At 35.5% G+C, this 23,566-nt stretch overlaps 1 protein-coding gene across 2 annotated transcripts in view; it reads right to left on the bottom strand.

The window, feature by feature from the left end:
* Positions 1-23,566, bottom strand: part of LOC132112904 (lysophospholipid acyltransferase 2-like) — a 50,999-nt gene that overhangs the window by 13,070 nt on the left and 14,363 nt on the right. For both annotated transcript variants that reach the window (XM_059520640.1, XM_059520641.1), the window contains exons 2-5: positions 15,118-15,263; positions 12,588-12,665; positions 4,932-5,027; positions 3,555-3,610 (exon numbers count right to left, since the gene is read on the bottom strand). In XM_059520640.1, coding sequence (XP_059376623.1) covers positions 3,555-3,610; positions 4,932-5,027; positions 12,588-12,665; positions 15,118-15,263 — 376 coding nt within the window. The remainder of the gene's footprint in view (positions 1-3,554; positions 3,611-4,931; positions 5,028-12,587; positions 12,666-15,117; positions 15,264-23,566) is intronic.

A 23,566-nucleotide genomic window follows, 5' to 3' on the forward strand; every position in this document is an offset into this window, starting at 1 on the left:
GAGGACAATAGAAGCAATCAAAATCAACAGAAGAGCAATAATATGCAAGTGCTGTATTAGTATATTATTATAGTGTTATATTTCAATTTCACCAAGAAACGTGCTGCATTTTTTCCAAGCAACATTAATTTGCCTTAAATCAAATTTTTTACAAAAATAAAGAAATAAAAATTGCGAATCGAATCAAATCGTGAATTCAAAATAGTGAATCGAATTTCTATTAAACATTATTTTAAATGAAGAATATTTCAACGTTAAGCCCAAAGTACACATCTTTTTTGTATGCATGCATGCGTCTTTCAAAGTACACTCTAACACCGGCTGTCAACATGTGTGCTCAAGAAAGATTCATCTCTGTCCAGTGTTTGCGCTATTTTTTTCCAAAAGTTATGACTGATAAAATCTTTCAACTTTTTCAAACTAAGCTTACATTTATCTCATCATCCTCTCACACAGGTGCTTGACAAGCGGGAGTCTGTTATTGTTGTTGTTGTCGCAGACTCCAGTATTTTTTTTGTTGTTGTTCGGTCTTTCTAGTTTCGTTTTCTAGTGTGAAACAACAGCGAGGTTAAGCTGTGGGGCAGCCGATTAGTGCAAAACAAATTCAAAGCGCATGAGCATCCAAAAATCAAGTGATGCACAAACAGTACTCACATGTTGTTCTGGTAATGATTTTTATGTCACGCACACTGTACATGGACTGTATGCGTAAAATCCGAAGTATACTCTAGGCCTTAGTCTGCGTCGTTTGCCAAAGTACCAGAGTGCCACAATTTCAGTCTGAATTTAGTCCTCCATAAAGTGGTGGAGGGAGGTGACTATTACAAAACTTCATTAAAACATGTTGATTTATATGTTGTGCGTTGTCTGCAATAGAGCAGGGCATGCAGAGCTAATGGCAAGTCATGCGGAGACAGCTTAAAAGTGCTGGGCTGCAGTTTGGGCCAGCTGTTCTGTGAGCTATCGCTTCAGAGAAACGGGATGTGCTCTCTTAATCTTTCTAAACCCTGTTAAAGGAAATGTGGTGACTATGATGCTACTTCTGTTTGACTCTAAAAGTGACTCGGTCACATAACCGTGCGATTAGTTCTTTAGTTGACGAAGTATCTAAAAACTATGCTGTGCAATGGTGAGCAATCTAGTTTTGCTTATCAGTTGCCTTGTTTATATGGGAGACTTGCCAGTCGTTGATAAAACTAGAGTGGTTTCTCTTGGGTTCCTGCCATCACATTTCCTCTAGCACTCCTTCCTTTGTGCTTAAAGGGATAATTCACCCAAAAATGAAAGATCTGTCAATATTAACTCATCTTGTCATTTCAAACCACAAAAGAAGATATTTGCAAAAATGTCTGAGCTACTCCTTTCCAACCAATGAGAGTAAATGGTGTCCAGGGGCTGTCAAGGTCAAAAGATATACAGTATCTTTACGTGAAGGGAGAAAAAAAAATGTAATCTTAATTTGACATCATTTTAATCTACTGATTTATATTAAAATACAGTAAAAATTTTATAATTGAAAATAACTAATTATATTTTAAAATGTTATTTATTCCTCTGATGTAAAGCATAATTTCTCCAGTCTTCAGTGCCCATATGTTGATATTTATTGTTCTGATTATTTCAGGATTCTTTAACGAATGTAAAGATCAACAGAGCATTTACTTGAAACATTATAAATATCTTTACAGTCACTTCAGATTAAATTAATGTGATCTTGCTGAATAAAAGTAATAATTAAAAAAACATATGTTTTAATGATAGTGTACATTCCAATATGGTGTGTCAAAATAATGACAGAAATTTTTATTTAAGGTAAACTGTCCCTTTAACACACACACACACACACACACACCAGTGATGCATTGGTTGATCCAAAATGGTTACCCGTGGTTACGAGTCATCCAAAAATATTTTTTAGGATATTCGGGTCGCAATTTTGAAATACACTTTATTGGCTGAATAACTGGAGCGAATAGAGTGACCACCTGTCCTGCATTTACCCTTTGTCCCGCCTCAAAAGCTAATTGAGCATCTGTCCCGCTTTTTCATTCGACTTGCCTAATAAATACACTGATACATCCATAGGCGTACTGTTAACTTATGTCCAATAGAAAGCAATAAAAGCGTTAGTCGCTAGGCTGAGTCGTACGTCAATCAAACTGTTTACTGGCGCACGAACGCCTCCTCAACATTGTCAACAATCTCAAATTGGAGAGCACGTGTGCTGTTCAGTCAGGTTAAGCAGTCATGGCCAGTGTGGCCACGAAAAAGAGAAGATGCACTTCTAATAGCGAATGGACCGCAACATACTCTTGGTTAAGACCTGTAGATGGCGTAGCAGAGAGAGCTTTTTGAATTTTATGCAAAAGCAGTTTTTCTGTGGGACATGGTGGAGAATACGATATGAAAGCGACATGGTGCATGTGAGTACCACAGAAAAAAAGCACATCATCAAGAAACATGCAAATCAGTGCAATCGTTTTTCAATAAACCAAATGAACCGAATATCGCTCTACCGACTGCAGTTACAAGTTAGCCCCAGTAATTTTTCCAGATTCTGAAATAGCTAAGAAAAAAGCTGTAGAAACTTTGGGTGATATTTTGGGTCCGGTAGTGTCTCAATCTTTTAGTCGGTGGGTTTAAAAAGAAATACAGGCAATTTATTACAGAAAGCTTGAAATGTCTACTTTTAAACGAAAATATTCAAACCATAATAAATAGGCTACTCTCTGATTATGTAATCCATATGAAATGTGTATTTCTCTCTGGCGTTCATGGCGAGTCCGCATCGTCAACTTCATCTCAGCAGCGACACAGAAAACACCAGTTTATTACTAAACAATTAAATGTGTCCTTGCTAATTTAGACACATTCATAATCATTACTTTAACCAGTTCTTTGTGGCAAGCCTTATGTGTGTGGTCATAACGCTTATTATCCTGTGGGCTATAGCCTATTTATGTAATTAAATTAATATAAAGGTGCGACGCATTTAATACTTTTAAAAAATGCGGGTCAGGAAGCGGATCGGGTACAATATTTTCTTTTTCTTTTTTTGCGGTCCGAGTTGTGGGTGGGTTAGTTGAAAACATCGGTCGGGTGCGGGTTGGTTATACATTGACCCGCGCATCACTGACACACACACACACACACACACAATCAGTTGAAGGGAGGTCCATTTATCTTGAAATGACCATCATTCTCCTTTATCAATGATCCAGATCATCCAAAACTGATGTGCAGATGCAGCACAATTAGTATCTTATTAAGTATATTAATAAACGGTATAGTAACTATTCTGGCCCACTCACTGGAGTGCAGCGCCAGCAGTGGTATAAATCAATGGCATACAAGGACGTGGTATAGCAGCAGGGTTTACCAGCCCTTATGTAATTCCTAGAGCCTCTAACATGGGCACAGACAGAAACAATGGAGCTCTAGAAAGATTTCAGGTAGAAATTTTTTCTATTATCATTCATTACTCAGGCCATTCCACCATAAAAACTTAATAAAAAGAAGAATATGAGAATTGGATTAGTAAAATGGTTACATACCATCATGAATCTCAAAGGCCAAACTTGTGATCTTCTGTGTGATGACCATCATGGGCCTGGAGGGAGGAAAGGAAACAGAAAAGTGTGGGTATATGAGGGAGATCCTGTTTAAACCTGATACTGAGTCTGTTGGCTTCCCATGTTCATAAGAGATTCTACTGCTATCAAACCAAGCTTTTCAACATTTATTATTTATACAATAGCACTGACCAAATCTCCACAGTTTCTAAACGGTCGAGTTCACCTTGGCATAGCTCTTATGTTTCTTATGACACTGATCGGCTTTGTATGGTAAAACTAGCACTTATATACTTGCCCTTGGCTGTAGGTAACGTATATTTCTAAAGAATAAAGCTGAATGCATGCATATTATATATATATATATATACAGTACAGACCAAAAGTTTGGAAACATTACTATTTTTAATGTTTTTGAAAGAAGTTTCTTCTGCTCATCAAGCCTGCATTTATTTGATCAAAAATACAGAAAAAACTGTCATATTGTGATATATTATAACAACTTAAAATAATAGTTTTCTATTTGAATATACTTTAAAAAAATAATTTATTCCTGTGATGCAAAGCTGAATTTTCAGCATCATTACTCCAGCCTTCAGTGTCACATGTAACATCCAGTCTATCACATGATCATTTAGAAATCATTCTAATATTCTGATTTATTATGTGTTGGAAACTGTTCTGCGGTCTAATATATTTGATGAATAAAAGGTTAAAAAGAACTGCATTTATTCAAAATAAAAATAAAAATTCTAATAATATATATTCTAATAATATATTTTCTTTACTATCACTTTTTATCAATTTAACACATCCTATCTGAATAAAAGTTTTGATTTTATTTAAAAAAAAAAGAAAGAAAAAAAAATTACTGACCCTAAATTACTGACCAGTATTGTATATTGTTATTACGAAATATTTATATTTTAAAAACATTGCTTTTTTTTTTTTTTCAAAGTATCCTAAAAAAGTATCACATGTTTATTATTTTAGTTTGTAATTTTGTTTATTTATCACAAAATATTAAGCAGCAGAACTGTTTCCAACTTTGATCATGAATCATATTAGAATCATTTCTAAAGGATCATGTGATAATGATCCTAAAAATTCAGCTTGCATCACAGAAATAAATTACAATTTAAAGTATAATACATTTAAAAACAATTATTTTAAATTGTAATAATATAATCACAATATTACATTTTTTTCTGTATTTTGATCAAATAAATGCAGGCTTGATGAGCAGAAGAAACTTCTTTCAAAAACATTAAAAATAGTAATGTTTCCAAACTTTTGGTCTGTACTGTATATAACGATTATTTAATTTATTTATTTTTATTCCAGTGCAAAATAACTTACCCAGTGAAGTCTGCTGAGTACATGCCATAGTCAAACACATAGACTCTTGTGACCTGGCAGAAACTGAGATATCCCAGCGTAACCACAAAGCAGTATCTATGGAAAAGAATGCAGAAGAGGGGAACACTTAAAAACACAGAATGGAAAGCAAAAAAAGACTATTTGGTACAAAGTACCACACTTACTACTCCATTTCAGCTGTACATATATTGTGGTGACTATGCAAATGCTATGTATGCAAAATGTGAAGTGTACATTCAACAAACCACACTGTGTGAAATACTGTATCCCACAAAGCATTGCACTGAACCTGAGCCAAAGCAATTTTAAAGTCTTTCTTGACTTACCTTTTGCAGTCCAAACAAAGAAGTAATTTTTATACAAACCCGATTCCAAAAAAGTTGGGTCACTGTACAAATTGTGAATAAAAACAGAATGCAATGATGTGGAAGTTTCAAATTTCTATATTTTATTCAGAATACAACATAGATGACATATTAAATGTTTAAACTGAGAAAATGTGTAATTGTAATGGAAAAATAAGTCGATTTTAAATTTCATGGCATCAACACATCTCAAAAAAGTTGGGACAAGGCCATGTGGCATCCCCTCTTCTTTTTATAACAGTCTGCAAACGTCTGGGGACTGAGGAGACAAGTTGCTCAAGATTAGGAATAGGAATGTTGTCCCATTCTTGTCTAATACAGGCTTCTAGTTGCTCAACTGTCTTATGTCTTCTTTGTCGCATCTTCCTCTTTATGATGCACCAAATGTTTTCTATGGGTGAAAGATCTGGACTGCAGGCTGGCCATTTCAGTACCAGGATCCTTCTTCTACTCAGCCATGATGTTGTAATTGATGCAGTATGTGGTCTGGCATTGTCTTGTTGGAAAATGCAAGGTCTTCCCTGAAAAGAGACGACGACTGGATGGGAGCATATGTTGTTCTAGAACTTGGATATGCCTTTCAGCATTGATGGTGTCTTTCCAGATGTGTAAGCTGCCCATGCCACACGCACTCAGGCAACCCCATACCATCAGAGATGCAGGCTTCTGAACTGAGCGCTGATAACAACTTGGGTTGTGCCTGTCCTCTTTAGTCCGGATGACATGGAGTCCCAGTTTTCCAAAAAGAACTTCAAATTTTGATTCGTCTGAACAAGAACAGTTTTCCACTTTGCCAAAGTCCTTTTTAAATGAGCCTTGGCCCAGAGAAAACGCCTGCGCTTCTGGATCATGTTTAGATATGGCTTCTTTTTTTAACTATAGTTATATATAGGGGAATGGCACAGTGGATTCTGTTCACCGACAATGTTTTCTGGAAGTATTCCTGAGCCCATGTTGTGTTTTCCATTACAGTAGCATTCCTGTATGTGATGCAGTGCCGTCTAAGTGCCAGAAGATCACGGGCATCCAGTATGGTTTTCCAGCCTTGACCCTTACGCACAGAGATTGTTCCAGATTCTCTGAATCTTTGGATGATATTATGCACTGCAGATTATGATAACTTCAAACTTCAAACTTCAAAAAATTTTTCACTGAGAAACTCCTTTCTGATATTGCTCCACTATTTTTCGCCGCAGCATTGGGGGAATTGGTGATCCTCTGCCCATCTTGACTTCTGAGAGACACTGCCACTCTGAGAGGCTCTTTTTATAACCAATCATGTTGCCAATTGATCTAATAAGTTGCTAATTGGTCCTCCAGCTGTCCCTTATATGTACATTTAACTTTTCCGGCCTCTTATTGCTACCTGTCCCAACTTTTTTGGAATGTGTAGCTCTCATGAAATCCAAAATGAGCCAATATTTGGCATCACATTTCAAAATGTCTCACTTTCAACGTTTGATATGTTATCTATATTCTATTGTGAATAAAATATAAGTTTATGAGATTTATAAATTATTTCATTCCTTTTTGACTCACAATTTGTATAGTGTCCCAACTTTTTTGGAATCGGGTTTGTAGATTAAAATTAGCAAAGTAAGGGTTTATGATATTCATGAGATTATAATTGGATGTCACTAACTGATTTAATAATAGGGTTGTTTGAAAACAATAATTGTTATCCATGAACGTGAAATTATAATAATATATAACTTTTTTTAAATAAGCATTAATAAGTAAATAAAATAAGCACTGTAGAGTGTATATATATATATATATATATATATATATATATATATGCATGAAATATGCAGCAAGCATCAAATTCACTACATATTAAAATGTACAAATATATCTTATTATTCAATTATTTATTTATGCATATTGGAGTTTAGCTGAATTCATAAAAATAAAAATAAAAAACAGCAAAACTAGTCAAATAATAAATTATTTAAATAAATAAATAATTTCCTTAGTATATCCTCTCTCTGTCTTTAGTTTTTTGGGTTAATTTAAATGCAAGAAGAATGTTAATGATCCCCACAATCATTTATCTAGAGGCACCACCTGAGCCCAGGAAACCACTGACATTTGACATCCGATATTATACATGATAATTCATGAAAGCTTTTTGCATACTACAACACATTTGTGAGTGATCAAGGCTGCTCTGTACCATCACTGCCTAAAGCGGCATATTAGAACAACACTATCAGACTCCAGCCATAATTTCAATTCGCTTATGAACTTCCTCCCACAATCCGATAAGGATGACTCTTTTATTCAGCATATTAACCATCAAAAGGAAGATAACAGCCACTAAGACTAATCAAAGACTCACTGAATTTCAGTAGGGCTGCAGTGTGAGGCAAAACTATCAGTTGCACACAGCTGCACAACGCTTGGTATGTCAGACTCAAATAACCAAGTCCCCCGATTCCTTACTAAGCAACAGTGGGCAAATTCTTGGCATTCTAGTTTCTGTCTTTACCTCTAACAAAGCTGGTTTAACATGCCTACAGTCCCACTCATAGTATTTATAGGTGGTGCCTGCTCCGTCTCAACACTAGGCCCTTCATCAGGGCTATGAGCAGCACTGTGTACACTGTGAAGACCCTCTTCTGTTCCAGCGCTCTGTAGGATGATTGTGTGGAGGCTGTTTTCTGGTTGTACAAGCAACATTGTACAGTCAGGAGATGGACTGTGATGAAGAATGGTAGTGGGTCAGTCAGTTCACCTAAAGGGAACTTGTGCATCCCAAATTTTATTAAACTAAAAATGGAAATGTAAGTGGTTTTTTTAAATTGTGCATCACTGAATGCTTTTTTTCAGCTAATATTACTCACAATCGCAAAAAAAAAAAAAAATACAGTTGATGTTTTCTATCAAACTGTTCAGTGATAATGACTTTCAAGGTAATAGTAGTAGGAAGTAATTAATAACATGTACACGCAACAGTACGTGAAAAGTGGCTCTGTGGTATCATTTTAGGATGTGGTAGGACATCTCAACACTAGAGCTATTTTAATGCATGTGCAAAAACTCAGATGATGCCTAAGCTGTCATTAGCTGTTTCCATCAACCTGTTTTTCTGCGCGATTTGAAGTATAGCATCAGAAATTTGCTGGAAATGACACATTTCTGAAATTTTTTATACATTTGAAAGGGTTAATGGAAATAATGGGAGATGGAAATACATTTACAAAATAAATTCCTCCATGCACTTAAAAAACACTCATGTCTTATGTGATATTCAAATTTTACGCATAAGTTAAATTCTCAGCTTTGCATGGAAACAAAGCTATTGAGACATATCTCTTTATTGATGTTAGAATCATAAATATAGAATGTTAACTATATTAAATTTCTCCATAACTTGGCACATCATGATATACAACAACTTCCTCAAAAGTGTCGATTAAAACAAAACCGAGGTCACTTACATACAGAGGTCTTAAAGTTACAGTAGCAAAAACAGTTTGTTAGAAGGGATATCTTAATTTGTGTTCCAAAGATGAAAGATTCATTATTTCATTAAAAAAAGAAAAGAAAATTAATCTACAAGAAATCCATCTCTTTCCCTATACTGTCTTTGCTAGAGAGCGTAATCTGATAGTGTGCTTTTCCAGGACTCACACACTACAGTAGCCCTTCTATAAATATACATTTACACTATTCCTCTCTAATAAAACAGACAAGAGCTCCAGTGATCCGTGATGAGGGCAGCCCATGCTCTCTCTCTCTCTCTCTCTCTCACACACAAACACACAACACAATCTCTCCTGGTTCTACTTTCATTTGGCAAAAACCACCACACACAGTCTCAAAATGATCATTTATAAAGGTGAGACACAGAGGTGAGGTGTTATCAGCAGCTGTTAGATGGGGTCTCGTCTACACTATAAAACTCTACTCTCACATGCCTGAGTGGAAACATATTAAAGCAATAGATCACATCATAAAAGCATCATTTCTAATGAAACGTGGGACAATCACACCATTGTGAAATAGAACAACCTGAGAGAACAACCTTCCACCAAATCTCTTGGACTCTCAGAGCAGAAGTTAATGGCACACTGTGTTGTGTGTGATATCAGGAATTTCACATGAGGCTGAATTTGAAAGTAAGAATGACCGCTGTGTGAACGCTTACCATACTCCATTTTTTTCAAGGTTCTTTGATGAAAAGAAAATTAAAAAGAACAGCTTTTATTTTAAATGATTTTTTTTTTTTTTATAATTATAAATGTCTCTTCTGTCACTTTTAATTAATTGAATGCATCCTTACTGAAAAAAAGTATGAATTTCTTAAAAAATAAATAAACACAAATTTTACTGACTAACATTTTGAACAGTAGTGTATATAAGTCTTAAAGTCACAGTACCAACCACAGTCTATTTTTACAGAAACTTTCTGGCACAAAAAATATTTTCATAAACTGATAATAAAAGTTACTGCTGCCACAGTACAGCCAACAAGTTTTTATGAATCCAAGAGTTCAGTATTGGCTATAAGGCCAGAAAAAGGACAAAGTATCCAGGTTTTGTATAATGAAGGGTTTGCATTATCACTTCAGCAGCTAATCTATGCCAGTTTTATTGGGAAGTATGCAAGCCTCTCAAAAGACATCTTTATGCCCTTTCTGCAAACACACACTCTGCATTCTTTATCGGTTTTCCAGTCCTGTTTTTCAATTTCCCTTCATCTTTAGCTTTGCCCTCTCATGTCCCCTGAGCGGTGGAGCATGGCATCTCTCTATTACCAACTGATCGTCTCCTGGCGTTTCAAAAGGTCTGTTTTGTAGCAGTGCATCCTTAATGCGTTCTCTGTGATCACTGCAGGGAAGTCCTTCTTGTCAGTCTTTAACACTATAGACATTGCTGCTCTTTACTTTCTTAGAGAAGAACAATCAGTAGAGAAATAAATACGTATTTCTTAATAATCAGTGGAAACTACAGATTACTGTGACCTGTCTCTCACACCCAAAATGAAGCTTTGATTGAACAAAAACCATGGCTTCAAAGTCTAGTTTGTTTAGTAATCAGTAGTTAAATAATCAGTCCAGAAGGTTAAAGGAATATTCTGGGTCCAATCCATCAGATAAAAAAAGAAGAAAATATCAGAAACCATTCAGGAGTGTCTTATGATATATGTATCAAATACACACACATATAGGGCTGGGCAATATGGGCAAAAAAATTATCACAATATTTTTTTTTCATATCAGTCAATATAGATATTTATCACGATAAAATGTCAACTCTTTATTTCTTTCAAGTTTTATAATTATATTGAATTATTTTAATTTAATAATTAATAATATTAATAACAATATAACTTTTGGTCTCTTAGAAATGCACATTTGATAGTAGCTTGAGCTAGGATGCAGAGGTAAAATTTTGTTCATTAATAAAATCAGTGACATCTGTATAAACTGTAGCAACCTCAGTTTTATATGGTTAAATTTCTTTTGATCAAAGTTTTTAATTATTTTATTTATTTATTTATTTTGATTAAGCATTGGTCTCCCATAATAACATACATTTAAATCATGAGAAACACAGTTAAAACCACACATATAGCAACTCAATACCATGGTAAAAATATACCTATATGGTTTTAGGTAGCCTATTTATGTGAAAAACAGAAATCTAAAAATATTCAGTATAAATGCACACATGCTATAGCTTAATCACAATACTTACCATAATTACCATAACTCCTGTAATAAAATTCAGTGTGAATATCCTAAACTTCTGCCACAAAATCTTATCAAAGATTTCCACATTCAAAAATCCAAACACAAAACACCATCTAGGTAACATACCTCAAACCAAAATAATGCAATAAACATGAACTTACATAAAATGCAATGCAAAACTCCCTAATGTACATGACAACAAAAATAAGAACCTTAATTATTTATAGAAAATCTAATCATATGTGATGTGTCAGGCAGGGACTTCTGGGATGTTATTTTTTCACTTTTTTCTTCTTCCAATTATAAGGTATTTCTCAGTTTTTACTTTTAGAAAAAAAAACATAAATATGATATTATTTTACAGTAAAATTACATTTTACAATTTAGTCTAAAATATATGTTAAGATAACTTATTTAACCAATTAACAAGTTTTTATTGTATGTTGTTAGCTTTTTTGTATAAACTACAAACAGTATGTAATTATTTTTATTTTTGTATCCTTGCATATATGTGGCTTATGGCTATGTTCATGACACAAGTTGATAAATTCACAGTATCTTCATATAGACATGTTTGGTAAGTATAATAAGCAGAAAAACATTCTTATTTATAGTCAAAAAACAATAAATGACCCTATGACAGATATTCAAATTCTATACTACTGTGTTTAAATAAAAAATGAAACAAAAAAATACTACAATTCTGCAAGTGAATTTAAGCACCAAATCATAATGAGCAGTAAGTGATTTTCTAAAGATTATGGTTTAACATTTAACCATGTTATTAAAATACTAGTGGTTTTAAACATTAATTCAATAAGCATTAGACAATGTGCTTTTATTAGATTTTTTCGGCGGTGGTAAACACACAATTTTCCTCCCAGCACTACACCTGCTCTAGTTAAAACTCCTTGTCTGATAATTATGAAGTTATGCAAACATCTGGGCAGGAGGCCGACGGTCAACTTGTCATGACTTTTTAACTAGTCGAAGTTCACAAAACATGCTGACAGGACTTCTGACTGGCCGTTCTGACGCATGTGCCAAGCTCAGTTGACCCAGCACAGATGACCTACACTTATCTAAATCTCTGAGATTCAATCCATACATAATGAAAATGTTTTCTAGGGTCATTTTGTGTTAGTATGCACTCATGTAGGTTGTTGGTCTGAATAGCACTGGTTATTTTTAGTGCCGCCCTGAGCAGAAGCGAACACCACATGGTCTAGCACATCCATTCATCTGACCCCAGATCAGAGGGAGCAGTCACTCAGCATGAAACTTATGGAAGCAATGATGAAAACAGACACTCCTTCATGCCCTGGAGCTGATTACTGATAAGAATGAAATGGATGGGTGAGAGCAGTATAGATTAATATTCAACAAGCCATTTGTAGGACTAGATGAATAATATACTGTATGGTGAACTGGATGGAAAATGCTTGTTGAGAATTCTGGAACATGTTCAAATGTCACAACACATTTCTGATTTGACATAAGGTTGTTCTGGATAATGGAAGCAGGGCAGATTGATGGTGCGGGGGACTGGGAGGTCAGGTGGTACTCACTTGTGCATGTGTTCCATGCCTGTGAAGATCATAACGCCATAGGCGAGACCGCTCTGTACCAGAAAGTGTAAGGCATACCTGAAATGAAGCACAAGGAGAAGAGGAAACCAATGAGAGGAGCCTGTAACTTTATTAAACAGTGAAATAAGACCAGGCTGAATAAGATACATTTCTATAAAGTTCATATAAAAAATTTATATAAAAATTTATACATTAAAAAATCCTCATTAATCCTCTTAATTAGGGTCACTTTTAATAAATTATAATCTTGAAAAATCTATTAATTTAAACAATATTTCATCTATTATAATTTGTTTTTTTTATCACATTTCCTTGTGATCAAACTTCAAGCGGATATGGGTATGAAGTTCTATCGTATAATTAAAAATTGTAAGGGATACTCCACCCCAAAATGAACATTTTGTCATTAATCACATTAATCACCATGTCATTCCAAACCCATAAAAGTTCGTCTTTTGAACACAATTTAAGATATTTGGGATGAAAACCGGGAGGCTTGTGACTGTCCCATTGACTGCCAAGTAAAATACACTGCCAAGGTCCAGAAACATATGAAAAGCATCGTCAGAATAGTCCAATCTGCCATTAGTGGTTTAACCGTAACGTTATGAAGCGACGAGAATACCTTTTGTACATGAAGAAAACAAAAATAATGTCTTTATTCAACAAGTTGTCTCCTCTGTCTGCCCCCACATCACTGTAGTGCCATTTTGGAGAATATGAGCTGAACGCAGGCAGCTTATGTTCTTCTGTTTCAGCCACGCCACACGGATACACCGTTTTCATTCAAATCAAAGCATTAATACATATGCTGTGATGGACTGAGCATCCATCCATGTGTTTCCCTGCTTACAGACTGAAACACTGGGATAGACTCCAGCATCCCCGAAACCCTATGAAGGACAAGCCATTTGCAAAATGGATGGATAGGCAATACATATGCTGTATCTTTATGCAGACTAATACACATATGAGTTGCTGCTTTATACATACCTCAATCAAGACAAAACTGAATTGCTTATTTACATGGTGTCTACACTCAGTGAATTGAATGGAGGTATTGTAACTGTCATGCTGCCAGTGCAAGTCTGGCTTTACATTTTCTATATTGCAAAAGAGTGACATGACATTAGTCAATCCAAAATAACTCATTTGTGTGCACTTACAATATCATGCAATATTCAGCCGCTGCAAAAATGCATGCTGCAAACAGAAAATTGCCAAAAAGGAGTAGATCTTTTAGGAGTAGATTACATAAAAGTCTATAATCAACACTATCCATTAGGAGAATGATGTGGGGGGGACTAAATTTCATCCATCTGGAATTGTTTGGATTGTCAAATAGATATATTACACATTTGTTTGCACTGCCAATGTGATGCCAAAAAGGAAAGATGTTTGTGGGGTGGAGCAAGAACATGTGCTGATGAATCCCACACAGTAAAACCAGGAAGACACATTTTGAAAGTAAATGAGCCCAGTTTGGATTTGATGTTGACCGAGAGCAAACAAATGTATCTGTGAAGTCTCTGCTGGACAGAGAGAAAGGCAAACTCTCTGAGTATGCGATGATAGCAAATGACATTAGAAAAGCTGAGGGGAAATCCTCTCACAGGCTGCCACACAAATACAGCAGACATTTGTGAGACACACAATATTCGTTACATGAATTTGGTAGTTATAGATGATATTTCCCTCACAAAAAGGTAGTATTACAGTAAATGCATTCAAGATAAATAAAACTTAGTTTCCACTATGTCTTGGGCAATGTCACTGTTTAGAGGTCTTGCTTCTTGCCCTCACTTTTATTGCATAATGTCTTCCTGTGTGATTAGGCTGGACTGACTTCTGTTTTAAAAGCTGTAATTGACTGCTCCGTATGTTTAGAGTTTTTTTCAGAAAGTGTCAGCTTAACCATGACTCCCACTGATACAATTTATCACATTTTGACAAAAAAAAAAAAAAACATTGTGTGGTGTAGTTATGTAATTTTGTCTGATTTTATTTTATTTGGAAATGTTGAAACAAATACAGAGGTGGAAAAGCTGAGACTTCTGGTGAAAGTGTTTTTACTTTAATATAAAAATGTGACATTGCAAATATATTTTATCAGTGCAAAAACATGTGAAAAAAGTTGAAAATTAATACGAATTTCAAAGCAATTGCTTTTGCTTATGTCCTACATTATCTGCTGGAACGCCACTTTTTCGTAAACGTGCATATGACAGATAGCGGAAGCTAGATATTAAATATTGATATCTGTCTTACACAAATGCATCGATTGACTTCAGAGGGCCTTTATTATAAGCAGCAGGTAAGTATCAATAAATATAGGCTTACAAACTGCGTCTCTCAGTTTCCACAGCTGCGGAGGAGAATCTGGTCTTCTGCCAGCACTCCACAGCCTTATTATAAATTAAAAGGCTCGCTAACCGGCTATCAATGACCCTGCTATGGATCAATAAGGAAGACCTGAGATATGTGAGGGATGAAGCGGACAAGCACTCACCAGCCAAAGCAGAAGAGGGCCAAATAGAAGCCCAGCAGGGTGGCGACTACATGCCGGATGAAGGGACTTGTCTTGCTAGGGTGCAGGTAGAGTCTGAACCAGAAGGCCGTGACCAGGGCGAAGAGCTGGCATACCACAAAGTTCACCTAATGAGAGAGACAGCAGGTTCATTTTACACGGATCAAGAGGAAAGGTAAACAATTAGTTAAACTCAACTTAAGAACCAAATAAAACAGAAAGGTTCAAAATCAAAACGAATCTCCATGTAATCTTCAAATGTAAGTCTTCCAGTACATCAGGATTAAGGCTTAAACACTAAATGTAAACTGCTGACATTACACACAATATAACGGCATTTTGCGATGAGGATGAAGTAGAGGATGAGGAGGGAAAATTGACTGCCATTCAAAAGTTGCTGTTTGTACTCTGATTAAATTCATTTTTATAAACTATATAACGTAAAAGCACTTTTGCAATCCCATGTGTATTCCCTCTCAGAATTTGCGAGGCACGGTTTCTATTGAAATAAATGGTTTCAAAGAATTCTCTGATGCTACAGAAACTTGTATACATTTGGGTTTTATCACATGAAACTTCAGCAAGGCATCACAAAGGATGACAAATACATGAACTAACCAGGTCGTGCATGTCCAACCACCTTGTGAAACAAATTCAAAATGATAAGAACAGAGGCTTGTGCTCACAAACCCATGAAGTGTTTTATTTTATTTGACATCAGTGATTACTCTACAAAGTCATGTCTGGACCTGAACGTTACAGTCTAATCTGATAAAGTATGTACAGTAGGCTGCTGTGTTGAGTCATAGTCTCTAGCCCTTCCTTTATTTTCCAGAACATTTTACTTACATAAGATTTGACATGCCACAGCGCTCTCTGACATCCTTTGACAGCTCTTGGGTCTTGCCCATGGTGTGGTGGGAGAGGTTGGAATGGAAGATACAGCTTGTGTGGACAGGTGTCTTATACACCTAACAAGCTGACATTAGGAGTAACCTCTAAGGACTAATCTGTGATCCACGTGTGCACATAACCAGTCTGAGGGAGCCAGAATTCTTGCTGGTTGGTAGGGGATCAAATACTTATTTCACTCACTGAAATGCAAATCAATTTCTAACCTTTAAATTTTTTTTCTGGAAATTACAGACCCTTAATTTTTTTTTGTGGGCAAACTTAAAATCAGCAGGGGATCAAATAAATATTTTCCCCAGTGTACATTTATTTAATATTTGACTTAAATACGGTGGCCCAGTAGTGTACAACACATAGGACTGATTCTGTTGTGTTGTACTAATTTCGCTGTTGTTTCTGTTGTGTTGCGGAGATTTTTTTTTTTTTTTTTTTGTGGTTTGCTTCTGCCTTGTTTCTGGTGTGTTGTGCTAATTTCATTGTTTTGACTTGCTTTCAGTCTATTGTGGCTTGTTTCTGTTGTGTTGTGGAGATTTCAGTGTGTTGTGCACCCCTGGGCCACCGTATTTTTTTGTAGTGTTTTTATGCAAGTAAAAACAAAAAGTCTCCTGTTTGGGCAAATAATATTTCAAAGAGATTTGACGCCTCGAAATAGGAGTTCAATTCAAATGCATTTTCTGAATGTAGGTCAAACAGGTATTGCAGAAAATGCGCATAGTGTGCAAATATACATACTGCAAAAATAGCATGAGTAGTATGAAATATACCCTCAGCTGGCAAGAAACATATATCACATTTCTTCCTGCTGCTCAGTGGCCTTCTGTCTGACTCTCTCTTGAGTGAGTGAGTGTGTGTGTGTGTGTGTGTGTGTGTGTGTGTGTGTGTGTGTGTGTGTGTGTGTGTGTGTGTGTGTGTGTGTGTGTGAGTGAGAGAGATAAAGCACGAGTGAGGTCATCTTTACGTGCCTGCTGCCTTGCAAACGAGCTCCAGTTCAACAAAGAAACAATCAGTCATTAGCTTAAAATAACTCCCGACTCCGCACTGCTTTATTTCTCACTCTCCATTCATTTTATTCTAGTTTAGTTCACTCATTAGATTTTACATGACAGGGACAAAGCATGTTCATTACAATAAGTGCAGCACATCTTGAATCAAATTTATTTGAAATACAGATGGACTAGAGAAGCATTTTGAAAAATGGTGGATTTTTTTTTTTTAGTTTTTTTTTTAGTACACCAGTATTTGATTATGCTGCTTGCTTGCATTGCTGGCAATACCTTGCAGTAAGATTCATCCAAGGATGACTATACTTGCTGAAGAAAGCTATCCTTTACTATTATACTTTACTTCAGGGTGCCATCTGATGAGGTCACAGCCTGTCGAATGACTGTCAGCTTTACATATAATTTCAGAATGGCTTGTTGTTTATGTTACACTCAATGATTTCTGATAAACTGCATTTTCAGGACAACTGTCCCCTGTTAATTTAAATACTTAAAAAATCTAATAAGACATAGACATTTTATTATAACACAGCCAACACTTATTTGAAAATGCCAAGACAACATATATACGTTTTAACCTGGTATTTTATGTTTATTTAAAGATGTAATGACCATTACACTGAATGATAATTTTCTGCTTTGGAACAGTTTTTTCACAAACGTTATTTGAAATATGAAAGTAGATACTTTACTTGCATTTAGCATGTTTTTTATTTATTTAAAATCACTTTTGTAAATGCAATTTGATGCGGACACCAAAATGTTGACATCTCCTCTTTGACGCATGTTTTCCTTATGTGTTTTCAGTTAACAAGCTTAGCTTAGCCTTTAAATGGCATATATCCTTGAAGTTAAAAATGGTTAAAACAAATATTTCTTTGTGCAAGAAATAGAGATTTATTTGTGTATTTAAGTGAAATAGATGCAGCTCTGAATTCTAGCTTAGCACAGCAGTGAAGAAAAGCTCTTTTTATTAGCTAGACAAGACATGATGATTTTTCAGAGATTGAAGATAGGGGATAGGACAGAGTAATGGAGGACAACTAAAGCCGATCCATCATGTCTCATCCCATATTCCTAGTACAGAGTCCATCTCTATTATAAAATGTCAGAATATGTGCTGAAGAGATGACAACAGCTCTCCGCTTAGCATAGAACCTTGGGGGATGTCATTGAAACTTCAATCAAGAAGACTTTTGGTTTGTTTTCACTGCTGTATTTCTGTCATTCACCTCTCATCTCCTCTGTCCCCTTCAGGTGCTTGTCACTTTCATTTTGGATCTCCCAGATTGAGATATTTTAACTGCTGGAAACTTGTCCTGCCTCGAAAAAGAAACCTTGCGCATCTCCTTAACATTACAGACGGCTATACTGTACAGAGGCAGCCATTGTTTCTCATTCAGCATAAACAGGTCAACAGTGGGCCATAAACAATAGCTCATTGGCTTCTTCTTTGTATCCCCCACGCTTTCTGTATCACAGGAAGCATTGTTATTGGCAGGATTAATCTGATGTGCACACACGCACAACTGTAAGTAATTGTGGTCAGACAGATTTATGGAGATGATGTCCCTGTGCCATTTTTCTATTGTTATATCTCTAAGAGCTCTTTCAGGAGTGACCTGACATCGACCGGCACTTGTGGTCGCTTTAGAGCCATTAAAAAGAACCACAGAATTACACTCAATTAATCTGGGACATTAAACCCTAATTAAACATGACCTATCAAGATTCACACAGTTTAAAAACAGACCAGCAAACGAGCATTATACACATCACCTCAAACCAATACATCATGTTTACCACATATTCATCTGTTTTCACTCCTAATTGAAAAGTTTTATACACACACACACACACACACTTTATTTTAAAGTCCAATTCTTGCTATTAACAAACCATTAACTTTAACCTTATCCTCAATAAACTCCTAATTTGTTGCTTATTAATATTTAATTTGGTCAGTGTTAAGTTCGTAGAATAAGTTTGTTAAGGATGTAGAATATGGTCATGCAGAATATATGCTTTATAAGTACTAATAAACAGCCAATATGTTAAATCATAGGCATGCTAATAAGCAACTAGTTAATAGTGAGAATTGGTCCCTATAATAAAGTCAAGAGTTCGCCTTTTTTATAAACATCTAGACCACGCAAATAGGCTACACTTGTTTTGAGGGCACTTCTGATTACCAGTCTGAATAGCAGTAAGAGTCTCAGCATTAAGGACACAGACACAGCGATGACAGATTTTGTTCCCCTGTGGCTCTAAACCATCTCTCTTTGCAGCCAGCCATCTGGCTTAGTTTCCACAGACACCTCCAGCCATTCATCTGAGATAGAAATATATGAGGAAAAGGACATTTGGGAAGAAGGAGAAACAGGGAATGACAGGAGGGTCAATATTAGAGAGCCTGGCCACTGTATGCTGTGTAAATAAATCAGTAAAATGTATACTAAATGGTAAACCAGCCTTTTATATTTGAGGGGAAATGTGTACTAACATGTAGAACAAGTACTAAGAACACACTGAACTAAAGCTCAAAAAGTGGTTTCTACATGTGACACCATTAGTAGCTGTGTAATCAAACAGGAAATGTCAACAAACCTGGGGTGTGCGATATGATGATTTTTGATCGTGGATGATAAAAATGTCTCCACGATCTGCTTTTGAAGAAATATCATAGTATCGTGCTACAGCGCACATTCTATCAGCTGCAGTCCTGGTGCCTTCGTGCATTCACAGCAGTGTTAACTTAACACTAGAGTTATTCTCTCATTATTTGCATGTGCTTTTAAATGTTTCATTCGCGCACTGGTCTGACCTGTGCTTTTACTGGGCGCTTACACCCGAAGCGCGTGCGCTAATGCATGTCAAACAACTTATTAAATGTGAGCCAAAATCATCACAGTTAAAAGAACCAAAGACTTAAACAACTTCAGTCTGTGTGCATTGAATTTATTTAATACACGAGTTTCACAATTTGAGTTGAATTACTGAAATGAACTTTTCCACGACATTGTAATTTATTGAGATGCACCTGTATATATAAGCTTTTTAATGGTATAGTGTATAATGTTACAGTAATGGATGTAATCAAAGCAGTTCCGCTCATGAACGCTACAATATCAGATAAAATGAAAATGCCATCGAAACTTTTCTGAAGACAGTCTAATCCCTTCAGAGATACATTGATATAAAACACCCGTGCTGTGTTCTGATTTTGAAACGTGCAGTGCTCATGTTTATTCAACGTTCGTTATTTAAGTCAAATGCTACAAATAAATCAATGTATGGGAAACACTGGTAATGTATATCGAAATATTGGAAATGTGTTTAAAAATCATATCACCGGTTTTGAAAAAAAAAATATCGTGATACATATTGTTATCGAATTATTGTCCAGACCTAATCTGTATTTTTACAAAGTTTATCTATATTCCTTGAAATATGAACAGCATTAGTGTGTACTATAAACTTCCTAGTAGCCTTGTAGCTAACACCAACAATCAATTTACAAAACAGAAGGAAGACAAATAGAGTGCCGGGGAGGCGTGATCAGACTAGAGTTTTTTTATAAAGTGCCTCTGCCACTCTGGTGTAGGGCTAACCAGCTCAACCAGATCCCCAAAATAGTCATGGTGGTCTACCAGCTCTAGCTACACCAAGATGAATCGACCTTGCTCCCAACAACCGATTAACCGCTTTAAACCAACTTGAACCAGCAGAAGCTTGTTATAGTTCAATTTTCCACTTTCATTGACAAATCAAACACCAGCTAATGTTTGAATAGAAGACATAAAGAGTTGAAATTAGCATCAATATTTTGAATGGCATTCAATTTCCTTAGCCTTTAGCGGTAGGCTAAAGAAGCTTGACAAACCTTTTATACAGACTTTTATGGAAGAGTTTGCATTATCCTGTCATACCTGCTTCATACTTGATACAACAGACCAATTTTGGTTTGCAAGTTATTAAATAAGGCGTAGGCTGACTAAAGTCCATTCACCATTTATGTGATGGCCCTAAAACTGAAGGCTTAAAATAGCCAATTCCAATGGGTAAAACAGGCCCATTCCTACAAATGGCACTCTAGATCTATCAGAGCATCAAATGTGAGCACATTTTTGGCTTACAAGAGACATGCATCCAAATGTAATAATACACTAATTCATTGTAGCAATTAGTTAACAAGCTTTAAAACAGATAAACTCAAAATATAGGCTACAGGGAATATGTGTAAATAATCTATATAAGTGAGTTTGTTGCATGGGCATCGGCTCATAAAAAGTGTGTCACAACCAATAAAACAGGCTGCATGATGATTCAGATATCAGATTTGACCAATAGAGTCAAGCCTGGGTACAAGAGTCCCAGAAAAAAAAGGAATATTGCACAAAGAGGCTCACTTTTATAATTCATGGAAATGTAATATTATAAAATAGGCACACATTTGAGCTCTTCGGTTAAAAAGGAAGACACAATCACTTCAAAGCACTGAAACGGTAATCAATATCATTGCAATAAACAATACTAAACCTAGAGCAATTAAGCTATCTGTGGCAATGCCAGTCAGGTTTAACGGTGACAAAGAGCCTTGGCAGAGATTCCTGGCAAAGACGAAAGAAATGCAAGACACTGATTCTTCCTCTGTTTTCCCGAGAGCTCTGAACTTCATTGCACAGAATCACCAAAAAATACATGGAGTAGGAAGAATGCTCTATGCAGGACATTTTTGGTTGCGAAAAAAAGAAAGTAAATACGGGTGGGACTTACATTTAAAATAAGAAATACAAATAAAAAGCAGCAACAAATATATTGAATCTGAATTGAACATTTTGTGTTATGGGTTGAGATACTAACAATCACAAATGAAAAAGTGATAAAACAAGAACATTTCTTAGCAATTATAGCAAGTATGTTTTTAAAAAAAAAACAATTAAATATTATTTATATACAAATATAATAAAGTTACTATATATATATATATATATATATATATATATAGTCATTTACTATAAAATAAGAAACAAATAAGGAATGTAGAACATTATGAGCAAATCATCATTGATTTACCATAGTATGTCCAAAAAACAATACCATGGTACTTTTTTTTGTGCAGGGTTTCTGTACTAATATACTAGCTACTTTTGAACAGAATTAACAAACACAACCTGCAGAGAGAGAGAGAAAAAAAAACATTACAAAACAAAAAATTCAAAAGTGCAGCATGGCCAAACAAATTCAATTAGTCTTGGTCTTTTTGTCTTTTGAGGCCTTGACAATATACACACAAAAATAGAAAGAAAGTCCCTAGGACATGATGCCCAGCACGTCCACACTTTAAAACAAATGTCTTTTATTCGCTGAGCTACTCTTCTGAACTGATTAAATGTTTCACCCTACAGCAAAACTGTCTCAAATGTGCTTATGTTTTATGATAGCGCAGCTGCTCCATTAACAAAGCAGGGGGTAAACAAGACTTGTTCCATCTGACTACGTCACTGCTTCTCTTGTGCCTCACGATTTGGTATCCAAGCAACCGACTGCTCAACAGAGCGCAGCTTTGCCAAAGTGAGGCAGATCGGCTCTGAGGAGGGACATTAAACTCCTCTGACAGCTCCTGAGGCACTGTGGTGGAACGCTGTTCTTTTGAGACCGCCAGTAACAGCTCCGAGTCTGACACATTTCTACACAGATCTCAAACCGTATGTCTGTAATGATGCCCACACTACAGGACACTTTATCGCTTTCTCATAGACTTGCATACAGGTTCCTGCACAGTTGCATCATGTTTTAGTAGACATCATAAATAGGAAGATGGGTAATGAGGAACAGAACGGTTCCAGACAAACGCTGTCTTAAGTCAGAGTTTATTCACAGTACATCAATGATATTCTGCATCAGCAAACACAGATATTCAATAAATCATAATCATATACACACATAATTACAGTATAAAAGATACAGATGCAAGACAGATTTAAATATGGAATTTATGGCGTATATGCAATCTGACCACTTAACTGATTTCAAAACTGATGACAAATTAAAAGTGTATAATTAGAAAAGTCTAAAATGCAAGCTTTATTGTATTTATTTATTTACTTGTTTTTATTAATTCATTGCTTTTTTCTGTTTTATGAAAGGTGGCAACCAGTTACCCCTACTGTGTTGGAGGGTCTAAACAGCTAGTTACTGTTGCTAGATTTATTTAAAATTTCATTAAGTGTGTAGTATTAACAGATCTATTTTTATTATAAATTGCATATTGTTAATTAGCATTAGAGTGCTGCAGAATTAATGGTCTCAAAAATGTTTCAGAAGTTAAACTTCTTTTAATATGATGCTCATGATGTGTAAAAACAGCAATAAATTACCTCCATCTGCCAAGTAAATAATTCAAATGAGCAGCTGGAATGTGAGAATCATCACATCAACAGCCTTCAATATATCAATGTGCTTTATTATTCGTGAAACAATGAATACAATGCTAAAAAACTATGTGGCAAGCTTCT

Source organism: Carassius carassius, chromosome 32 (genome assembly GCF_963082965.1).
Source record: "Carassius carassius chromosome 32, fCarCar2.1, whole genome shotgun sequence".
Lineage (NCBI taxonomy): Eukaryota > Metazoa > Chordata > Actinopteri > Cypriniformes > Cyprinidae > Carassius > Carassius carassius.